Source organism: Oryctolagus cuniculus, chromosome 13 (genome assembly GCF_051225735.1).
Source record: "Oryctolagus cuniculus isolate XC-2025 breed Fujian yellow rabbit chromosome 13, ASM5122573v1, whole genome shotgun sequence".
Classification (NCBI taxonomy): Eukaryota; Metazoa; Chordata; class Mammalia; order Lagomorpha; family Leporidae; genus Oryctolagus; species Oryctolagus cuniculus.
Genome location: NC_142879.1, coordinates 52,534,427 through 52,553,356, shown reverse-complemented (window position 1 = coordinate 52,553,356; position 18,930 = coordinate 52,534,427). Strand labels below are relative to the sequence as shown.

At 40.0% G+C, this 18,930-nt stretch overlaps 1 protein-coding gene and 1 long non-coding RNA gene across 4 annotated transcripts in view; one reads left to right on the top strand and one right to left on the bottom strand.

The window, feature by feature from the left end:
* Positions 1-18,930, top strand: part of PCNX2 (pecanex 2) — a 324,088-nt gene that overhangs the window by 269,660 nt on the left and 35,498 nt on the right. For all 3 annotated transcript variants that reach the window (XM_051821460.3, XM_008268254.4, XM_089312276.1), the window contains one exon: positions 16,144-16,397. In XM_051821460.3, the coding sequence (XP_051677420.1) occupies positions 16,144-16,397 (254 nt within the window). The remainder of the gene's footprint in view (positions 1-16,143; positions 16,398-18,930) is intronic.
* Positions 17,671-18,787, bottom strand: LOC149122595 (uncharacterized). The gene is made up of 3 exons (XR_016219705.1): positions 18,657-18,787; positions 18,093-18,165; positions 17,671-17,807 (listed from the first exon to the last, which is right to left on the bottom strand). It is a non-coding gene; the product is annotated as an uncharacterized LOC149122595 (long non-coding RNA).

The following is an 18,930-nucleotide window of genomic DNA, read 5'->3' as shown; positions in this document are numbered from 1 at the left end:
TGATCCATTACACACTTAAAATGCTCACTTTAACATATAAGATGGCATTATTACATGCCAACTTAATGGAATTTGGAGTCCCATTGCAAATTTTAGCTTTACCCCTAGGTGTAAGTCTGTGGGAACCTGTGCTGAACTGTACATCTCTTCCCTCTCTTATTCCCACTCTTATTTTTTACATGGATCAATTTTCAATTGTATTTAAACACATAAGAATAATTCTGTGTTAAGTAGAGTATTAAACCAGCTGTTGCCGTGGCTCACTTGGCTAATCCTCCGCCTGCGGCACTGGCACCCTGGGTTCTAGTCCCAGTTGGGGCACCGAATTCTGTCCCAGTTGCTCCTCTTCCAGTCCAGCTCTCTGCTGTGGCCCGGGAGGGCAGTGGAGGATGGCCCAAGTGCTTGGGCCCTGCACCCACATGGGAGACCAGGAGGAAGAACCTGGCTCCTGGCTTCAGATCAGTGCAGTGTGCCGGCCGTGGCGGCCATTAGGGGAGTGAACCAACGGAAGGAAGACCTTTCTCTCTGTCTCACTCTCTCTCACTGTCTAACTCTGCCTGTCAAAAAAAAAAAGAAAAAAAAAAGTGGAGCATTAAACCAATGATATTAAGTAGAAAAAGAAAATACTAAAAAGAATAAAATAGTAAGCTGTTTCTCGACAATCAGGACAAGGGCTGTTCAAGTCATTGCTGCTCATAGTGCCAATTTCACTTCTACAGGTTTCCTTTTAGGTGCTCTAGTTAGTTGTTAGTGATCAGGGAGAACATATATTTGTCCGTTTGGAACTGGCTTATTTCACTCAGCATGATGTTTTCCAGATTCCTCCATTCTGTTGCAAATAATCGGATTTCATTTTTTTTTAACTGCTGTGTAGTATTCCATAGCATATTTATCCCATAATTTCTTTATCCAGTCTTCCGTTGATGGGCATTGAGGTTGATTCCATGTCTTAGCTATTGTGAACTGAGCTGCAGTAAACACTGAGGTGCAGATAGCTCTTTTATTTGCTGATTTCATTTCCCATGGGTAAATTCCAAGGAGTAGGTTGGCTTGTTCTTATGGTAGGGCTATATTCAGATTTATGAGGTATCTTCAAATTGTCTTCCATAATGGCTTTAATGGGGTAGGGTTTCAATATATGAATTTGGGAAGGACTCAAGCATTCAGTCCACAGCAGAAATTACACATCTCAAGAATTTACTGAAAAGTATGAAGTTCTTCCAGTTGTCAAGAATGTCTGGAATGTGCCCTTGGATGATGCCAGCCCTCTAGAGAACCACATGCCCACGTCTGACTTGTTTCGTTGCCTATAGAATGTTTTTATGTTATTGTAATTTTCCATTTTCTATCACCCTGTGCTGTGAAATATTAAAACCGTTCAGCACACATTGTGTTTGCACTTACCTTGCAGTGTTATTAAGGATGTTGTTCACCATATTGCACAATGTTCTCTTTATGAGGATCTTGGGGATATCATCTCTCTGGCGTCGCTGCCCGAAATAGCTCTGATCCTTCAAAGCAATTATTTTATTTTTCTCTTAAGGACACAAGAAACCACTCAATTTTTTTTTTCTGCATTGGGTGCTAGAAAGCCTTAAATGAAATCCATGGCCTACCTTTACAAAATGTGCAGAATATGACAGAATGGAGAATAGACTGTTGACATTACTTGTATCTTTGTGGTGTTTTTCTATCCCCTGGTTTCCCTTACATTTGCTTTCATTTGCTTTCATATTGTGTCTACCTTTTTAGATTGACTTGATTCCTTTCTGGAATTAAGTGTAAGAAAAAGGCTTGGCCAAGTCTGGCACTGGTAGGTGTGACAAAGTTCAACTAAAGAAGGGCATGCTTGCTCCTTTGGAAACAAGAAACAAGAGAAGGAAAGACGCAAGAGGTTAAAAAGATGATCAGTCACAGCAGAAGTGGCTGTGCCACAGTGTAGCCACATGCAGAAAATCAGTACATACTCTGTGAGGCAAAATATCTACAATCTTCTAGGCATATTTTCAGTTCAAATGCTCAATTTCTCTACCTTTAATTAAGCAATCTCATCTATCAGAATTAAAGGACTCAAGATTCTCCTAAAATAAATCAGGAAAACATTTATTGAATGCCCTTTCTGTCCCACTAACTTAGACACTGAGAAGACAGCAACATCAGCTGTCCCAAGAGTCATTGTCAATGGAAACACCAGATAGAGAAAGGCCATGCCAGCTTGGCTTCCATCCCCCATGCTACAAAAGGCCACCATGTTGGGGCAGAATGGCCTTCAGCATTCCCTTCCATGGGAACACACTGAGCTTGTAAACCTTGCTGACGGTATGAACCTTGATTTTTATTTGTACAGAAAAAAATTAGTGTGCTTGCAAAAATGCTTAGGTTTCAGTACTTTCATACTCTTTTACAGCATGCTTCTGAGTGTGACTTGTTTGTTCCTAAGGAGAGGTCACCCTACACCTACCTCACCAGTGAATTTGAACTGTTGACAATTAGACTATATCTATTGAGTTTAAGTGACCCTTCATTGCAAATGCTTTCTTTAACTGTTGTTTTAATGATGTACTTTACCTGGATACTTAGAAATCCAAATTCTTCATTTTCTCATATACATGTAGATACACACTTGTACTGATCCTGCTCTCTGTGTTGAAGATAAAGAAAAAATTGACCTGGCTTTCGGCCCAATGTGATAACTGCTAGATTAGGATAGAAAAATGAAGGGGAAAATATGAAAGAAACTTAGAGTTTTGAGGTATGCCATTTGATGAGTTTTGTTAGTCTCTTCAAGTGAAATCTTTCTTGTGTACCTATTTTTTCTTTTTTTTTTTTTTTACTTTTATTTAAGGTATACAACTTTCATGTATTTCCTACATACAGATTCAGGAACATAGCAATATTTCCTACCCTATCCTCCCTCCCACCACACCCTCATCTTTCCTACTCCTCCCTTCCCCAATCCCATTCTAAATTTTTACAATCTATTTTTCAGTTATTTTATACTCATAAGGATAACAAAGTAAAGAGTTCAACAAATAATATGAAGAAAAAAACACCATTCCTTAACAGTTGAGACAAGGGATATAAATAATCATCAAATCTCAAAATGTCCATTTCACTCCTATATGTTACATTTTAGATACTCTATTACTTACCACAGATCAGAGAAAATACATGATATTTGTCTTTTAGGGATTGGTGTTTTTCACTAATGATTTCCAATTCCATCCATTTTGTCACAAAAGTCAAGAGGACTTCTTTTTTTTATCGCTGTGTAGTATTCCATGGTGTATAATACCATGATTTCTTTATCTAGTCTTCAGTTCCTGGATGTCTGGGTTGATTCCATATCTTATGTCGTGAATTGATCTGCAATAAACATAGGGGTACGGATCAATCTTTCATATGCTGATTTCATTTTATTTGGGTAATTTCCTAGGAGTGTGATAGTTGGGTCATATGATAGGTACATATTCAGATTTCTGAGGTGTCTCCATACTGTCTTCCACAGTAGCTGCATAAATTTACATTCCCACCAGTAGTGGACTAGGGTACCTTTTCCCTCACATTCTTGGCAGAATTTATTCTCTGTTGATTTCTGCATGACAGCCATTCTAACTGGGGTGAGGTTTTGATTTGTGTTTCCCAGAAGGCTAGTGATCCTGAGCATTTTTTCATGTGTCTGTTGGCCATTTGAATTTCCTGTTTTGAAAAATGCCTGTTCAAGTACTCTGCCCATTTCTTAACTACATTGTTTGTTTTGTTGTTGCTGAGTTTCTTGAGCTCTTTATAGATTCTGGATATTAACCCTTTATCAGTTGCAAAGCTTGCAAATGATTTCTACCATTCTGTTGATTGCCTCTTCATTTTGTTGTTTCTTTTGCAGGACAGAAGCTTCTCAATTTGAAATGATCCCACTTGTTAATTTTGGCTTTGATTGCCTCTGCCTCTGGGGTCTTTTCCAAAAACTCCTTGCCTATGTCAATGTCTTACAGGGTTTTCCCAATGATTTCTAATAATTTGATGGCATTGGGTCATAGATTTAGGTCTTTGATCCATTTTGTGTAGATTTCTATGTAAGATGTAAGGTAGAGGTCTTGCATCATACTTCTGCATGTAGAGATCTGGTTTTCCCAGCACCATTTGATGAAGAGACTGTCCTTGCTCCAGGGATTGATTTTAGCTGCCTTGTGAAAAATAAGTTGGTTGTAGACATGTGGGTTGATTTCTGGAGTTTCTATCCTAGTCCATTGGTCTAACCATCTGATTTTTACCAGCCGTAGGCTGTTTTGATTATAACCGCCCTTGTAGTATGTCTTGAAATCTGGTATTGTGATGTCTCTGGCTTTGTTTTGTTGTATAAGATTGCTTTAGCTATTTGGGGTCTCCTGTGTTCCCATATGAATTTAAGCATCATTTTTTCTATATCTGATAAGAATGTCCTTAGTGTTTTGATTGGTATTGCATTGAATCTGAAAATTTCTTTCTGTAGTATGGAATTTTGATGATATTGATTCTTCCAATCCATGAACATGGGAGATTTTTCTATTTTTGTTGTATGTTCTTCTATTTCTTTCTTTAATGTTTTCTAATTCTCATCATAGAGATCTTTGACATTCTTGCTGAGTGTTTTTTGGCAATTAAAAAACTTGTAAGCTAATGTATTCTGATTTGTCAATTTCGGCTTTGATTCCCTGTGCTTCTGGGGTCTTTTCCAAAGAATTCTTTGTCTATGCCAATATTTTGCAGAGTTTCTCCAATGTTCTCTAGTAATATGATAATATTGAATCATAGATTTAGGTCTTTGATCCATTTTGAGTGGATTTTTGTGTAAAGTGTAAGGTAGGGGTCTTGCTTCATATTTCTGCATGCAGAGATCCAGTTTTCCCAACATCATGTGTTGAAGAGACTGTCTTTTCTCCAGGGTTTGATTTTAGCTCCTTTCCAAATATAAGTTGGTTGTAGACGCATGGAATAATTTCTGGAGTTTCTATTCTGTTCCATTGGTCTACATGCCAATTTTTGTACCAGTACCAGGCTGTTTAGATCATAAATGCCCTGTAGTATGTCTTGAAATCTGATATTCTGTTGCCTCCAGTTTTGTTTTTGTTGTATAAGATTTCTTTAGCTATTCAGGATCTCTTGTGTTTCCATATGAATTCCAGCATTGTTTTTTCTATATCAGAGAAAAATGTCATGGGTATTTTGATATGAGATTGCATTGAATCTGTAAATTACTTTTGGAAGAATGGACATTTTGATGATATTGATTCTTCCAATCATGAACATGGAAGATTTTTCCATTTTTTTGTATCTTTTTCTATTTCTTTCTTTTCTCTTTTGCAGTTCTCATTATAGAGATCTTTGACATCCTAGGTTAAATTTTTTCCAAAGTATTTGATTTCTTTTGTAGCTATTGTGAATGGGATTGATCTTAGAAGTTCTTTCTCAGCCATGGAATTGTCTGTGTATACAAAGGCTGTTGATTTTTGTGTATTGATTTTACATCCTGCTACTTTACAAACTCTTGTATGAGTCCAGTAGTCTTTTAGTGGAGTTCTTTGGACCCCCTATATAAAGAATCATGTCAGCTGCAAATAGAGATAGTTTAACTTCCTCCTTCCCAATTTGTATCCTTTTGATTTCTTTTTCTTGCCTCATGGCTATAGCTAAAACTTCCAGGACTATATTGAATAGCAGTGGTGAGAGTGGGCATCCCTGTCTGGTACCAGATCTCATTGGGAATGCTGCCAACTTTTCCCCATTCATTAGGATGCTGGCTGTGGGTTTGTCATAAATTGCCTTGATTATGTTGAGGAATGTTCCTTCTATACCAATTTGCTTAAAGTTTTTATCATGAAATGGTGTTGTATTTTATCAAATGATTTCTATTGAGATAATCATATGTTTTTTGTTCAGCAGTTTGTTAATGTGATGTTCTCATTGATTGATTTGCCATATTGAGCCATCCTTGCATGCCAGGGATAAATCCTACCTGATTTGGTTGGATGATCTTTCTGATGTGTTATTGGATTCGATTGGTTAGAATTTTGTTGAGGATTTTTCTGGTTTAGCTAGAGTGAGCTCCCAGCTGCTGGTTTACTCCCAAATGCCCATAACTAGCACTGGGCCAGGCAGAAATTTGGAGATGGCAATTCAATCCAGGTCTCCATATGGGTGATGGGGAGTTGTCTCCCAGGATCTGCATAGCAGGAATCTGGATCCAGGATCCAGAGCCAGGAGCCTGGTCTTATGGCACAGTGAGTTAAGCTGCCATCTGTAACACCTGCATCCCCTATAGGAACCCCATTTCAAGTCTTGGTTGCTCTCCTTATGATCTAGTTCCCTATTAATGTGTCTTCAAAAGCAGCAGAGGATTGGCCAAGTAGTTGGACCCCTTCCACCCATGTAGGAGACCTAGATGGAGTTCTGGACTCCTGGCTTCGCCCTGGACAAGCACTGGTCATTTTAGCCATGTGGGAATGGACCAGTGGATAGAAGGTCTCTTTTGATCTCTCCCTCAATCTCTCTGTCATTCTGTATTTCAAGTAGATGAAAATAAATAAACATCAAAAACAAAAATATCCAGGACCAGGAATCAAACCCAGGTACTCCAAAGTAGGATGCAAGTATCTTAATCAATAGCCAATGCTTGCCTCCTAAATTATAATATTAACTCACAGCAAACTAATGTTGTTAATGTGCCATTATGGTGGGATGAGACATTCTCCAACCACTGGAACCTAGTGTCTGCAGTCTGGAGTCCCAGTGGGTGTATCAGTGAGGAGGCAAAATCATTACTCACTGAGGACGTACCAGGGGATGATGTTTATAGTTTATTGTCCAGCTATGCATTGCTATACATCTTCACCAGAGAGAGGATAGTTTTATATTACAGAATGAGCTAAGAGACCCTTGAAATGTTTTTGAAAAGAATATTTTAGCTAAGACTCAAAGCAGTGAGGTCTTATAGAAAGACAAATGGAATCCTAAGATCTGGAATCAGCCATTTACTGTCTCATTGTTTATGTTACGCAACCTGCTTCCTTTCCCATTCCTGATATGGACTCCTATTTCATAGACTGTTATCCTAATAGCTCCATGTGTGCATTATTATCTGAAAGTTGCAGTTTTCTGTCTCTGATGTATTATGGCCATCTCACTCATCAGTTCTATAAAGAAACTTAGTCTAAACTTAGCCTTTCTTTAACTGCCTCCAAATGTAATGTAATACAGTATGTTGCATCTGCTAAGGATTTGCTCAAAACAGTATCTGTTAGCAGTACATGCAATGGGTTGGATTAGAATTCTTTGATTTGTTCATTCATTCATTCAATCACTGAATCATTGCATCAACAACTTTGTTTGCATCTATCAAGTGTCAGACTCTAAATAATGATATGGGATTCTGGAAAAACTGAATGGCAAATTGGGTGAGAGTGGATATAATTAAAGCTTTTGTGTTTCAATTATGTCTCTAAAAACATATAAAAAGATTCAGAGACTTACTTTTTTTAAAACTTTCATTTAGTAAACATAAATTTCCAAAGTACAGCTTATGGATTACAATAGCTTTTCCCCCCCATAACTTCCCTCCCACCTGCAACCCTCCCAACCCCCACTCCCTCTCCCATTCCATTCACATCAAGATTCATTTTCGTCTTCTTCTTCTTCTTTTTTTTTTTTTGACAGGCAGAGTGGACAGTGAGAGAGAGAAACAGAGAGAAAGGTCTTCCTTTGCCATTGGTTCACCCTCCAATGGCTGCCGTGGTCGGCGTGCTGCGGCCGGCACACCGCACTGATCCAATGGCAGGAGCCAGGTACTTATCCTGGTCTCCCATGGGGTGCAGGGCCCAAGTACTTGGGCCATGCTCCACTGCACTCCCGGGCCACATCAGAGAGCTGGCCTGGAAGAGGGGCAACCGGGACAGAATCCGGCGCCCCAACCGGGACTAGAACCCAGTGTGCTGGCGCTGCAAGGCGGAGGATTAGCCTAGTGAGCTGCGGCGCTGGCCAAGATTCATTTTCAATTATCTTTATATACAGAAGATCAATTTAGTATAAATTCAGTAAAGATTTCAACAGTTTGCACCCACATAGAACGTAAAGTGTAAAATACTGTTTGAGTACTAGTTATAACATTAATTCACATAATACAACACATTAAGGAAAGAGATCCTACATGAGGAGTAAGTGCACAGTGACTCCTGTTTTTGACTTAACAAATTGACACTCTTGTTTATGGCATCAGTAATCACCCTATGCTCTTGTCATGAGTTGCCAAGGCTATGGAAGCCTTTTGAGTTTGTGGACACCAATCTTATTTAGACAGGGTCATAGTCAAAGTGGAAGTTCACTCCTCCCTTCAGAGAAAGGTACCTCTTTCTTTGATGACCCCATTCTTTCCACTGGGATCTCACTCACAGAGATCTTTCATTTAGGTCCTCTTTTTTTTTTCTTTTTTTATTGCCAGAGTGTCTTGGCTTTCCATGCCTGAAATACTCTCATGGGCTCTTCAGCCAGATCCCAATGCTTTTAGGGCTGATTCTGAGGCCAGAGTGCTGTTTAGGACATCTGCCATTCTATGAGTCTGCTGTATAACTCGCTTCCCATGTTGGATCATTCTCTCCCTTTTTTATTCTATCAGTTAGTATTAGCAGATGCTAGTCTTGTTTATGTGATCCCTTTGACTCTTAGACCTATCAGTATGATCAATTGTGAACTGAAATTGATCACGTGGACTAGTGAGATGGCATTGGTACATGCCACCTTGATGGGATTGAATTGGAATCCCCTGGCACATTTCTAACTCTACCATTTGGGGCAGGTAAGCATGAGCATGTCCCAAATTGTACATCTCCTGCCTCTCTTATTCCCACTCTTGTATTTAACAGAGATCACTTTTCAGTTAAATTTAAACACTTAAGAATAATCGTGTGTTAATTATAGGACTTACTTTTAAAAAAAAAAACAATTATTTGTTCGCGAAAGGCAGAGAGAGAGGCAGAGACAGAGAGAGAGGTCTTCCATCCACTGGTTCACTCCCCAAATGACTGCACCATTGGAGCTGGGTCAATCCAAAGCCAGGAGCTTCTTCCAGGTCTCCCACATGGGTGCAGTAGCCCAAACACCTGGAACATCTTCAACTGCTATTCCAGGACATTAGCAGGGAGGTGGATTGGAAGTGGAGCAGCCAGGACTTGAGCTGGCACCACAGGTGGAAGCTTAACCTACTACGCCACAGTACCGGCCCCAAGACTTACTAATTTGGCTAAAACTGAGTAACCAGTGCTGGACTCTTCCTTTAATAAACGAGAGTAGAACTGGGGAAAAAAATATTAATTGAATCTTCAGATGTTAGATAAGAGGCAGAACAAAGCTCTGATCATTAAGAAAAAGGAAACATAAAATTAGCTCTGTAATTGCCCCCATTCTTCCTAGAGGTACTTCCTTCTCTGAAGTATAGGGAAGCAGAGCCCAGAGTGCTGTGCTCTTGTTGAGTGAGTGGGGACAGAATCAGGGTTCTGGGCTGCTGAAATACCTGGATATTTCAGGTATGAGCAACTGGAAAAGAATGAATTGCACAGAGAAGGAGCTGCAGAAACCTGTATGGAGAACTTTTTAGTAATTGGATTAATATCACCCCAGTTTTGTGCAGGCAAGGCCTGACAGAGAATGATGACTGGATAGTTGTGATAGAAATAAAGACTTTGTAGGCTACACAATGATGAGAGATGTGGAAACTCCAATCATCTAGTGGAAAACCCTACTGGGCGTCCTAAGAAATCAACTGAGACCTCAGAAAGACCAAGTTTATGAGTAGAGATATTATCTAGAATAAGGATGACTCTAGACCTTCTCATTCAAAGATTTATAACAAGCTTCGAAAGGATCAGACTGACAAGCTGATGTGAAAATAAATTAGCTATCTGACAGAACATAATTCTTTTTAAAGTAAGACCAAAAAATCCAGACTTCCAACCTATACTGTGAATACCTACCTAGAATTTAATAAATGTTTTGAGATATGCAAAGATACAGGGGGAAAAGTGACCCATAACCAGTAAAACAAATCAATAAATAGAAACACACCTCAGAGATTTTGGAGTTAAGAGAGAAGTTTCAGACAGATATTAATATGTTTAGAAGCTCAAAGGAAAAATAATCATAATGAATGAACTTACAGAAAATATTAGTTGAGAGGAAAAGTATACCAAAAATTTGTATTCTAGAACTGAAAAAAATACAAAATCTGAAATGAACAATTCAATGAATGGGCTAAACAGAAGAAAATATCAAAGACCTCAAAGACAAGCAAGAAAAACTATCCATTCTGGTGTGAATGATAAAAAGGAGAAAGCAAATAGAGACCCGGTGACCTGTGAAATGACCTAAAGCATTCTAACATATAAGTAACTAAAGTCACAAAAGGGGGAGTAAGAAATGGGAGCAGAAAATCAATTAAAGAAATATCCAAAAATTTTAAAAACTTCATGAAAAATATCAATCCATGGATTCTAAAAGCTCAATATACCTCAAGCAGGATAAACACAAAGAAATCTAAATGTAAGCCTATAATAACCAAATTTCTGAAGATTAAACAAAAATCGTAAAAGCTTACGAAATTGTTTCATCATTGTATAAGGGCATGAAATAATTTAAAAACATGTAAATACACATATATAAGGAAGCAACACTGTGCATAATTACATGTTTCTCATAGTAAATAATGCAAATCAGAAAACAATGGAATGATTTAATTTATTTATTTAGGAAACAGAGATAGAGAGGACATGCATACAGACAAACAAAGCTCACATCTGCTGATTTACTCCTCAAATATCTGCAGTAACTGGGGCTGTATCAGGCTAAAGCCAGAGTCAGTAACTTGATCTAGATCTCCCTCTTGGGTGGCAGGGACCCAACTACTTGAGCCATCACATGCTGCCTCCAAAGGTGTGCATTAGTAGGAGGCTGGAATCAGAAGTGGAGCTGGGACTGAAATCTAGGCACTCCATATGGGATGCAGGATCTCAATGGCAACTTAACTGTTAGCCCAAAAATTAGTCCCTGGAATGATATTTTTAAGTGCTTAAAGGAAAAACAAAACTATTATCCCATAGTTCCACAAATAAGGAAATATCCTTTAAAAATAAAGGCTAGGGGCCAGAGCTATGGCGTAACAGGTAAAGCCACCCCCTGCAGTGCCGCATCCCATATGGTGCCAGTTTGAGTCCTGGCTGCTCCACTTCCTATCCAGCTCTCTGCTGTGACATGGGGAAGCAGTGGAAGATGGCCCAAGTCCTTGGACCTCATACACAAGTGGGAGACCCAGAGGAAGCTCCTAGCTTCTGGTTTCGTATTGGCATAGCTCTGACCATTGTGGCCATCTGGGAAGTGAACCAGTGGATGGAAGACCTCTCTCTCGCTCTCTCTGCCTCTGTCTCTCTGTAACTCTGCCTTTCAAATAAATACATAAAGCTTTTAAAAATATAAATAAAGTCTAATTTAATGGAGGGTGTGTGGTGCCTCAGTTAGGTCACCACTTGGGATGTCTGCACCCCGTGTTGGAGTGCCTGCTTTAAGTCTTCAGCCACTGTCCTTCCAATTTATCTTCCTGCTCAACAGTACCCTTGGAGGCAGCAGATGATGCCTCAATTACTTGTGTACCTGCCACTCAGGGACCAACCCAGTAGGGAGTTCTGAGCTTCTGACTCCAGCCTACCTGGCTGTTGCAAACATTCGGGAGCAAACCAGGAGATGGAAGATCTCTCTCTCTCTCTCTCTCTCTCTCTCTGTCTTGCAAATAAAAATGAAAATAAATAAAAATTTTGTCTGAAAATTTAGTCAAAATGAAAATATTTACAGATAAACAAAAGCTGAAATAATCACTATAAGAAATATTAAAGGAAGTTTTTCAGACTAAAGGAAAACAATACCAGATAAAAAATTGATTCAGCCCAAAAGAGTGGAGATTGCTAGAATAGCAAAGTGTTAGCAAAGAGCTTTCCTTTCAAAATGCATTCTAAAACTGATTATTTAAAACAAGATAAACACAGTGTTTTGTGGAGTTAAATTGTGCATTGAAGTAAAATGGTTGTCAAAAGTAATACAAAGAACATAACAGAGTAAATATCATTGTAATTGTTTCCGTTATAGGATGACTGATATTAAATTAACTTGTGGTAGATGGTGATAAAATACAAATGTACATTGTAGTCCCTAGAGAAACTATAAAAATAAAGAATTATAGATAAAATACTGATAGAGGATATGAAATAAATGACTAAAAGTTAATTTAATTAAAAATCCTATAAATATGTATAGTTCTGCATACATTCCTATGGACTTACTTCAAAGGGTACGGTTTAAAAGCTTGCCATGGGACCCCAAATCCCCTTAAGCTGGGTGGTAAAAATGCCATCTTAAGTGTTAAAGTGATCATTTTTATAGGATTAAGTGTTAAAAGTGATCATATAAATAGGATTAAATGTCTGGTAATAATAATAGAATGAAAAAGGAGTGAATACTCCAACTCAAGATAAATAGAATGACAGTCACTTTAAGTAGCACTCTGACCTCAGAATCAGCCCTTAAAGCATTCTAGTCTGGCTAGAAAGCCCATGAAAGCATTTTAAGCATGGAAAGCTAAGACACTGTGGCAGAAAAATGTCCTACATGAAGGACTTTGGTGGGTGAGACCCCAGTGGAAAGTAGTGGTCATAAAGACGGAGGTACTTTTCTCTGAAGGGAGGAGAGAAATTCCACCTTGCTTATGGCCTTGTCTAAATACTAACATAGTTTGTGGATCCAAAAGGCTTCCATAGCGTAGGCAGCTCATGTAAAGAACCTCAAGTGATCACTGACATCATACATAAGAATGTGAATTATTAAATTAACAATAGGAGTCACTGTGCACTAACTTCCCATACAGAACCTCTGTCCTCAAAGAGTTTTATTATGAAAGTTAACTGTAAACCTTGTTCTCAAAGAAAAAAAGCAAGCAAAAAATCCTGGAAATAATTCAAAAGAAAAAAATCAGAGAAATAAAGACAAATAGCAAGATGGTAGACCTCACTCAGTCATATAAATAATCATGTTAAATGTAAGTGGACTAATCACTATAATTAAAAGTTGGAGTCTAGTTTTGAAAAGCAAGTCATAAACATATGTTGTTGATAAATAATATATTTTAAATATAAAAATATAGTCTTAGACACTCACATCCATTTTTGCTACATAAAAAAGTAAAAGGATAGAAATTTATATCCTGTGGCCAGTGTTGTGGCCTAGCAGATAAAACTGCTACCTGTGATGCCAACATCCTGTATGGGTGCCAGTTCAAGTCCAGGCTGCTTCACTTCCAATCCAGCTTCCTGCTAATGGCCTGGGAAAGCAGCAGAAGATGATCCAAGTGTTTGGGCCCCTGAATTCACATGAGAAACCAAGAAGAAGCTCCTGGCCTTGGCTTTGTCCAGCCCCAGCCATTGCAGCCCTTTGGGGAATGAACCAGCAGATGGAAGATCTCTTTCTTTCTGTCTCTCCTTCTCTCTGTGTAATTCTGTTCAAATAAATAAAATAAATTTTGAAAAAAAGAAAATTATATCCCTTTTAAACATGTTATAAGAAAACAGGATTATCTATATTAATGTCAGACTTCAAGATGAGTTGTATCAATAAATAAAGATATCTAATGAGTCAGCACAATAGTCCTCCATGTGTATACACCTAACAGAACTATATGTGTGTGTGTGTGTGTGTGTGTGTGTGTATGTATATATATATAAAATGGCAATTAAAAGGAAAAGCAGAAAAATCCAGATTTGGAAACATCAACACTCCAGTCTTAGTAACTTCTAGGAAAAGTAAATAAAATATTAGCACCAGAATATTTGAATGACTTAATTGATCATTTTAAACAATTTTTGACATTTACAGAATATGTAACACCAGCAGAATATAGAATTTTTTAAGAGTAAAGCTAAGCAACAAGATATAATACAACTAATTTCATGAAGCTGAGATAATACAATGTTCTCTGATGACACTGTAATTGAAATTAAAACTCACAAAGATTTATATCACAAAATTCCCAAATATTTGAAAGACAAACAATGTACTTTTTTTTAAAGATTTATTTATTTATTTGAAAGTCAGAGTTACACAGAGAGAAGAGACAGACAGAGAGAGAGAGAGAGAGAGAGGTCTTCCATCCGATGGTTCACTCCCCAATTGGCTGCAATGGCTGGAGCTGCACTGATCTGAAGCCAGGAGCTAGGAGCTTCTTCCAGGTCTCCCATGTGGGTGCAGGGGCCCAAGGACTTAGTCCATCTTCCACTGCTTTCCCAGGCCATAGTAGAGAGCTGGATCAGAAGAGGAGAAGCCAGGACTCGAACTGGCGCCCATATAGGATGCTGGTGTTTCATGCCAGGGCATTAACCCACTGCACCACAGCACCGGCCCCAGCAACGTACTTCAAAACCCATCAGTTAAATGAAAGAAATAAACCAGCATTTTAGCAGAATAGGTTAAGCTGCAGCTCATGATGCCAGTATCCCATATCCAATTGCCAGTTTGAATACTGGTTGCTCCACTTCCAACTTAGCTCTCTGCTAATGTGCCTGGGAAAGTGGCAGATGATGATCTGAGTACCCATGGCCCATGTGACACCCATGTGGTAAACTTGAATGGAGTTCCAGTATACTGACTTCAGCCCAGCCCAGCCCCAGCCATTGCAGCCATTTGTGGAGTGAACCCGCAAATGGAAGATCTCTGTTCTCCCCCAACCCCAACATCACTGTGCTTTCAAATACATAAATATTTTTATTGTAACTAGGTTAATTACGAAATAAATTAACTGAACAAAAACAAAAACATAACCTATATGAAACATTGGGGGTGCAAATTAAACAATGCATCAGGAAAATTCACAGCGCTAAAAGTTTATATTAGCAAAGAATAAAGGTTTAAAATCAGTGATCTAAACCGAGTTTGGTAAAGTGTGGCTCATGAGCATAGAATGGCTTTTTGCATTTTTCAAAGTCAGGAGAGGGGTGAGAGAAGAAGGAGGATGAGTGGAGGAGAAACCAGAGAGAGTGGGGAGGAAGAGGAGGCAGTTGCAACAGAGATCCTATGTGGCCAACATAGATTTAAATATTACTCTCTCACCCTTTCCAAAAACAAATAATAATAAATTGGTAACCCCTGACATAAGTCCCTACCTCAAGAAACTAGAAAAAGAAAAAGTAAAAGAAAAGAGGTGAGAGGAAAATCTATGGACTATTATTAAGATTAGGAAAATCAATGAAACCAAATATTGGTTCTTTGGAAAGATCAATAAAATTAGAAAGTCTTTAGCTGGACTAAAGAAGAAAAAAGATAAAATACAAATTATCAATACAAATTTATTCATAACATATAGCTTGTTTTTTTTTTTTACTCTATATGAAGGGTACTCCCTTTATTCCTACTAATTTTCAGTGTGTTAGATTCTGTCCTTTCTCCTCACCTAAGATAATTGTAGCTCACAGCGCTGCATTCAAGCTGTAACAGTGACATCATGCCATTGGCATTACCATGTTGTTTCCCCAAGTCACTGATGGAAATGTCGAAGGTATGATGTGAAGCGTTCAAAGATTGCAGACTCTGGGAGTGTACCCAGTGCACACCACATCTCAGTCTCCATGAAGTGGTAATAGGTAGTGTGTCTTTGCAGCTGGGCAGTGGCTCCTCCTGCAGGGCACATTTCCTGGAAGTGCCTCTGCACATACCTGGCTACTCCCAAACAAGTCCACCTGCCACTTTCTTAGCCTCCCATCTGCTCAGTTATGGTCTACAAGTCAAGGCTACAACCATCCTGAATTTTAGCTATTACTGTTCATGGCTTCCTTTAATACAACAAAAGAAAACAAACAAAAAACACAAAGGAAGAGATGAGAATCAGAGGGCACCGACTGAATTAGAGTTAATTATTATGGAACTGTGGCCTCTCTGGGAAGCACTCTCTGAACTAAGACTAAACAAATGTCCTAATTCTTACCCTCTCTTCAGCATCCTCCACTCTAGTGAAAGCAAGGATAGATTCGCTCTAAACACAAGTTTTAGTGCGACTCTTGCCTGATGTCCATCGTGTTTGTACTTGGCCAGGAACTTACTGCCAGCAGAGAGAGGTGGAAGCCATCATGGAGGGCGACGAGGACGACAGAGGCTGCTGCTGCTGTAAGCCAGGCCGCCTGCCCCATCTGCTGTCCTGCAACGCGGCGTTTCACCTTCGCTGGCTCACCTGGGAAATCATGAGAACCCAGTACATCCTGGAGGGCTACAGCATCATAGACAACAACGCAGCCACCATGCTGCAGGTGTTTGACCTCCGAAGGATCCTCATCCGATACTATGTCAAGGTATCGCTCTGCTTCCCAAACACTTGTATGAGAATGGTGGGCTTTGTAGAAAGCTGGACACTGATGCTCCTCCTCCACCTCTGAATTGGAGATGCAGCCCGGTTTGGTTCCCTACAAGGCTGTGCTGTAGACTACAGTTTTGTTCTAGCTCTAGACACCAGCAGACAATATATTTTCTTGTCTGGGTTTGTTTTTTCACTTCTATCACAGCAGGACCTGCCTGTGGTGATGGCGTTGACAAATTTAAACAGCCTAGGAGTAGTAATAAGCCTCAGTGTTTGGGTTATGTCAGATTAGATGCTCTGTTTTAGAACCAGAATTACGTTTTACATTCCTAATAAAAACTCAACAATACAGCTAAACAATCAAATCAGGATTAGCTGTTACAGCCTTGCCTCCTTGTACATGTGGAGACTGATAACACAGTTTTTCAGTTTCTCATTGCTCATGTCTGCCCCGCTTGTGTTCAACTCCAGAAAACGTGCCAGTTTGGCCTCAGTCTGCTGGAGAACAAGTGTGGGACTTGAACAAGGATGCAGATTGCTAACTGGGACTCAGATGTTTTTGGAAGGGGAAGGCAGCATGGCTGAGGAAGTCTTTGTAGTGCATCCTATTCTGGGTGAAGCCTTTGCATGGTGGAAACCCTGGATGGTCCACAGAGGGGTTCACATTTTAATGCTATTGCAGCAGAGGCTGCTCATCTACCGGGGAACCCCTGCATACTCTGCCAGCTAAGACTGAGAGAGGTAGTCTCACAGAAGTGAGGAAATCAGAATAAAAAGACAACCTGGGCACCTGAAGTTTCTCTCAGCTGTCTCAAAGTTAGAAATAGCCATCATGAAGATCCCTAGTATCTGCAACAGCTGCAGAGGTTTGCTGGAAATAGACTGTAAGAGTCACAAGGGTACATGACTCCAAGTTACCATCCCCAGAGGTAGACAACAGAGGTGATCACAACAGAAAATGCTATGACACCCTTTATGGGGGAAAAAGATGCATGACAGACTTAGCCATCCATATTCATCATTTTTTGTGATGCTAGAAAGAGGCAGACCTTGATATCCAAATTTCATACAAAACCATAAATATTTTTTCAGCCATACAGAAGTTGGGGAAGATTTGAGAAGCAAATATATTTCCCAGGCCATTGCAAATGAGACTATAAGAAGTTTCTCATACACTGTGTCAACTCTAGGCAAACTTGTTGGACCAACTGGGTGATATTTGGTGGGTCATGACCTAACAGTGATATACACTTGTTAGAAGTTCATTTCTCTCACACACACAGAGGAAGGCTGGTAGGGTAGTTCTGTCCCTATAAAGTACTCAAGGACCCAGCGTCTTGCCAGCTCAAGCTCCACCACTTGAAGTGCACTCCCCATCTTCAGGTTGTAAGATGTAAGTTCCAAGCTGAAAAGGAGGGAGGAAAGGATAAAGAAAATGATGACCAAGGGCATGTACTGGCTGCCCACAAATGATTCCTAGGGGTTGCCACAGTTTACTCCTGCTATGGCCTGTTGCCCACAGTGTTGTCACATATAATTGGGATGGACCCAGGGAAGGGGCCTGAAAAAGGTATTCTGAGCAGCAAGGAGCACATAGTGAAACTGTATGAGCATGATATAGGGAGAAGACAAGAGACAAACAGCTGCCAGTCATCTTTGTCACTTCCCTCATCAAGGACAGGAAGTGTACCTTGAATGTGTCCTTCAGTTCTCTGGAGGCAGCAGGATGCAGTGTTACAGGAAGGGCTGGATCCCGGGGCTGACTGGTCAAGGAGACACAGGGACCTGTTAGGCAAGTGGCCAGGAAGGAGCAGCGTGGGCCAACAGTGGGAGTCTAGACAGGACAGACGGATGGGCCCTGGAATTGATCATCCCCTGTTGCTTCAAGAATTGGGCTAGTAAAAGCATGGAGTACAGGAGGGACAGTCCCCACTGGAGGTAACCGAAAGCAGGTGAGGGTGCTCAGAGAAAGTCAAGCTGTGAGGAACGGAGCTAAGGTACTGAAGGGTCACATGAAAAATTCAGGTGCAGGGAGGCCAAAGGAAATGAAGGAGGTGAGACCTCGGGAGCAGAGCTTCCCAGGCACCTGGAGAGGGCAAACCACAGGGAAAGGACCAACCAATGGCCCCAGGGTGGGGAGAACCCTGGGAAAGTCACTCCCAAATGCAACACTCCTTTCAGTGCAAACAGTAGAGAAAGCCTGCAGGCCTTCCCTTCCCGAATGCACTCTTCCCAGCCCCACTGCATTGCCCACCTTTGGGAGAGGAACCCCGGAGTCATGCCCCAGGATGCAGCAACTCCCTGTGCACAAAGCAGCCCGGGGACATCCGTAGGAAATCATCTTAGTCTTGTTTGATCATGGCTGCTAGTTAGAAACTGGCAAGTCCTTCAGAGCTGGAACCACTTCCTTCGATTTGCATTGGACTGTAAATAAAATAGATCTGTCCTGTGTGCTTAATAAAGGTTTTTCTAAATCAGAAAAAAAAAAAATTCCTGCTAGACCCCTTTGTGTGCCGCTACAATGCCCC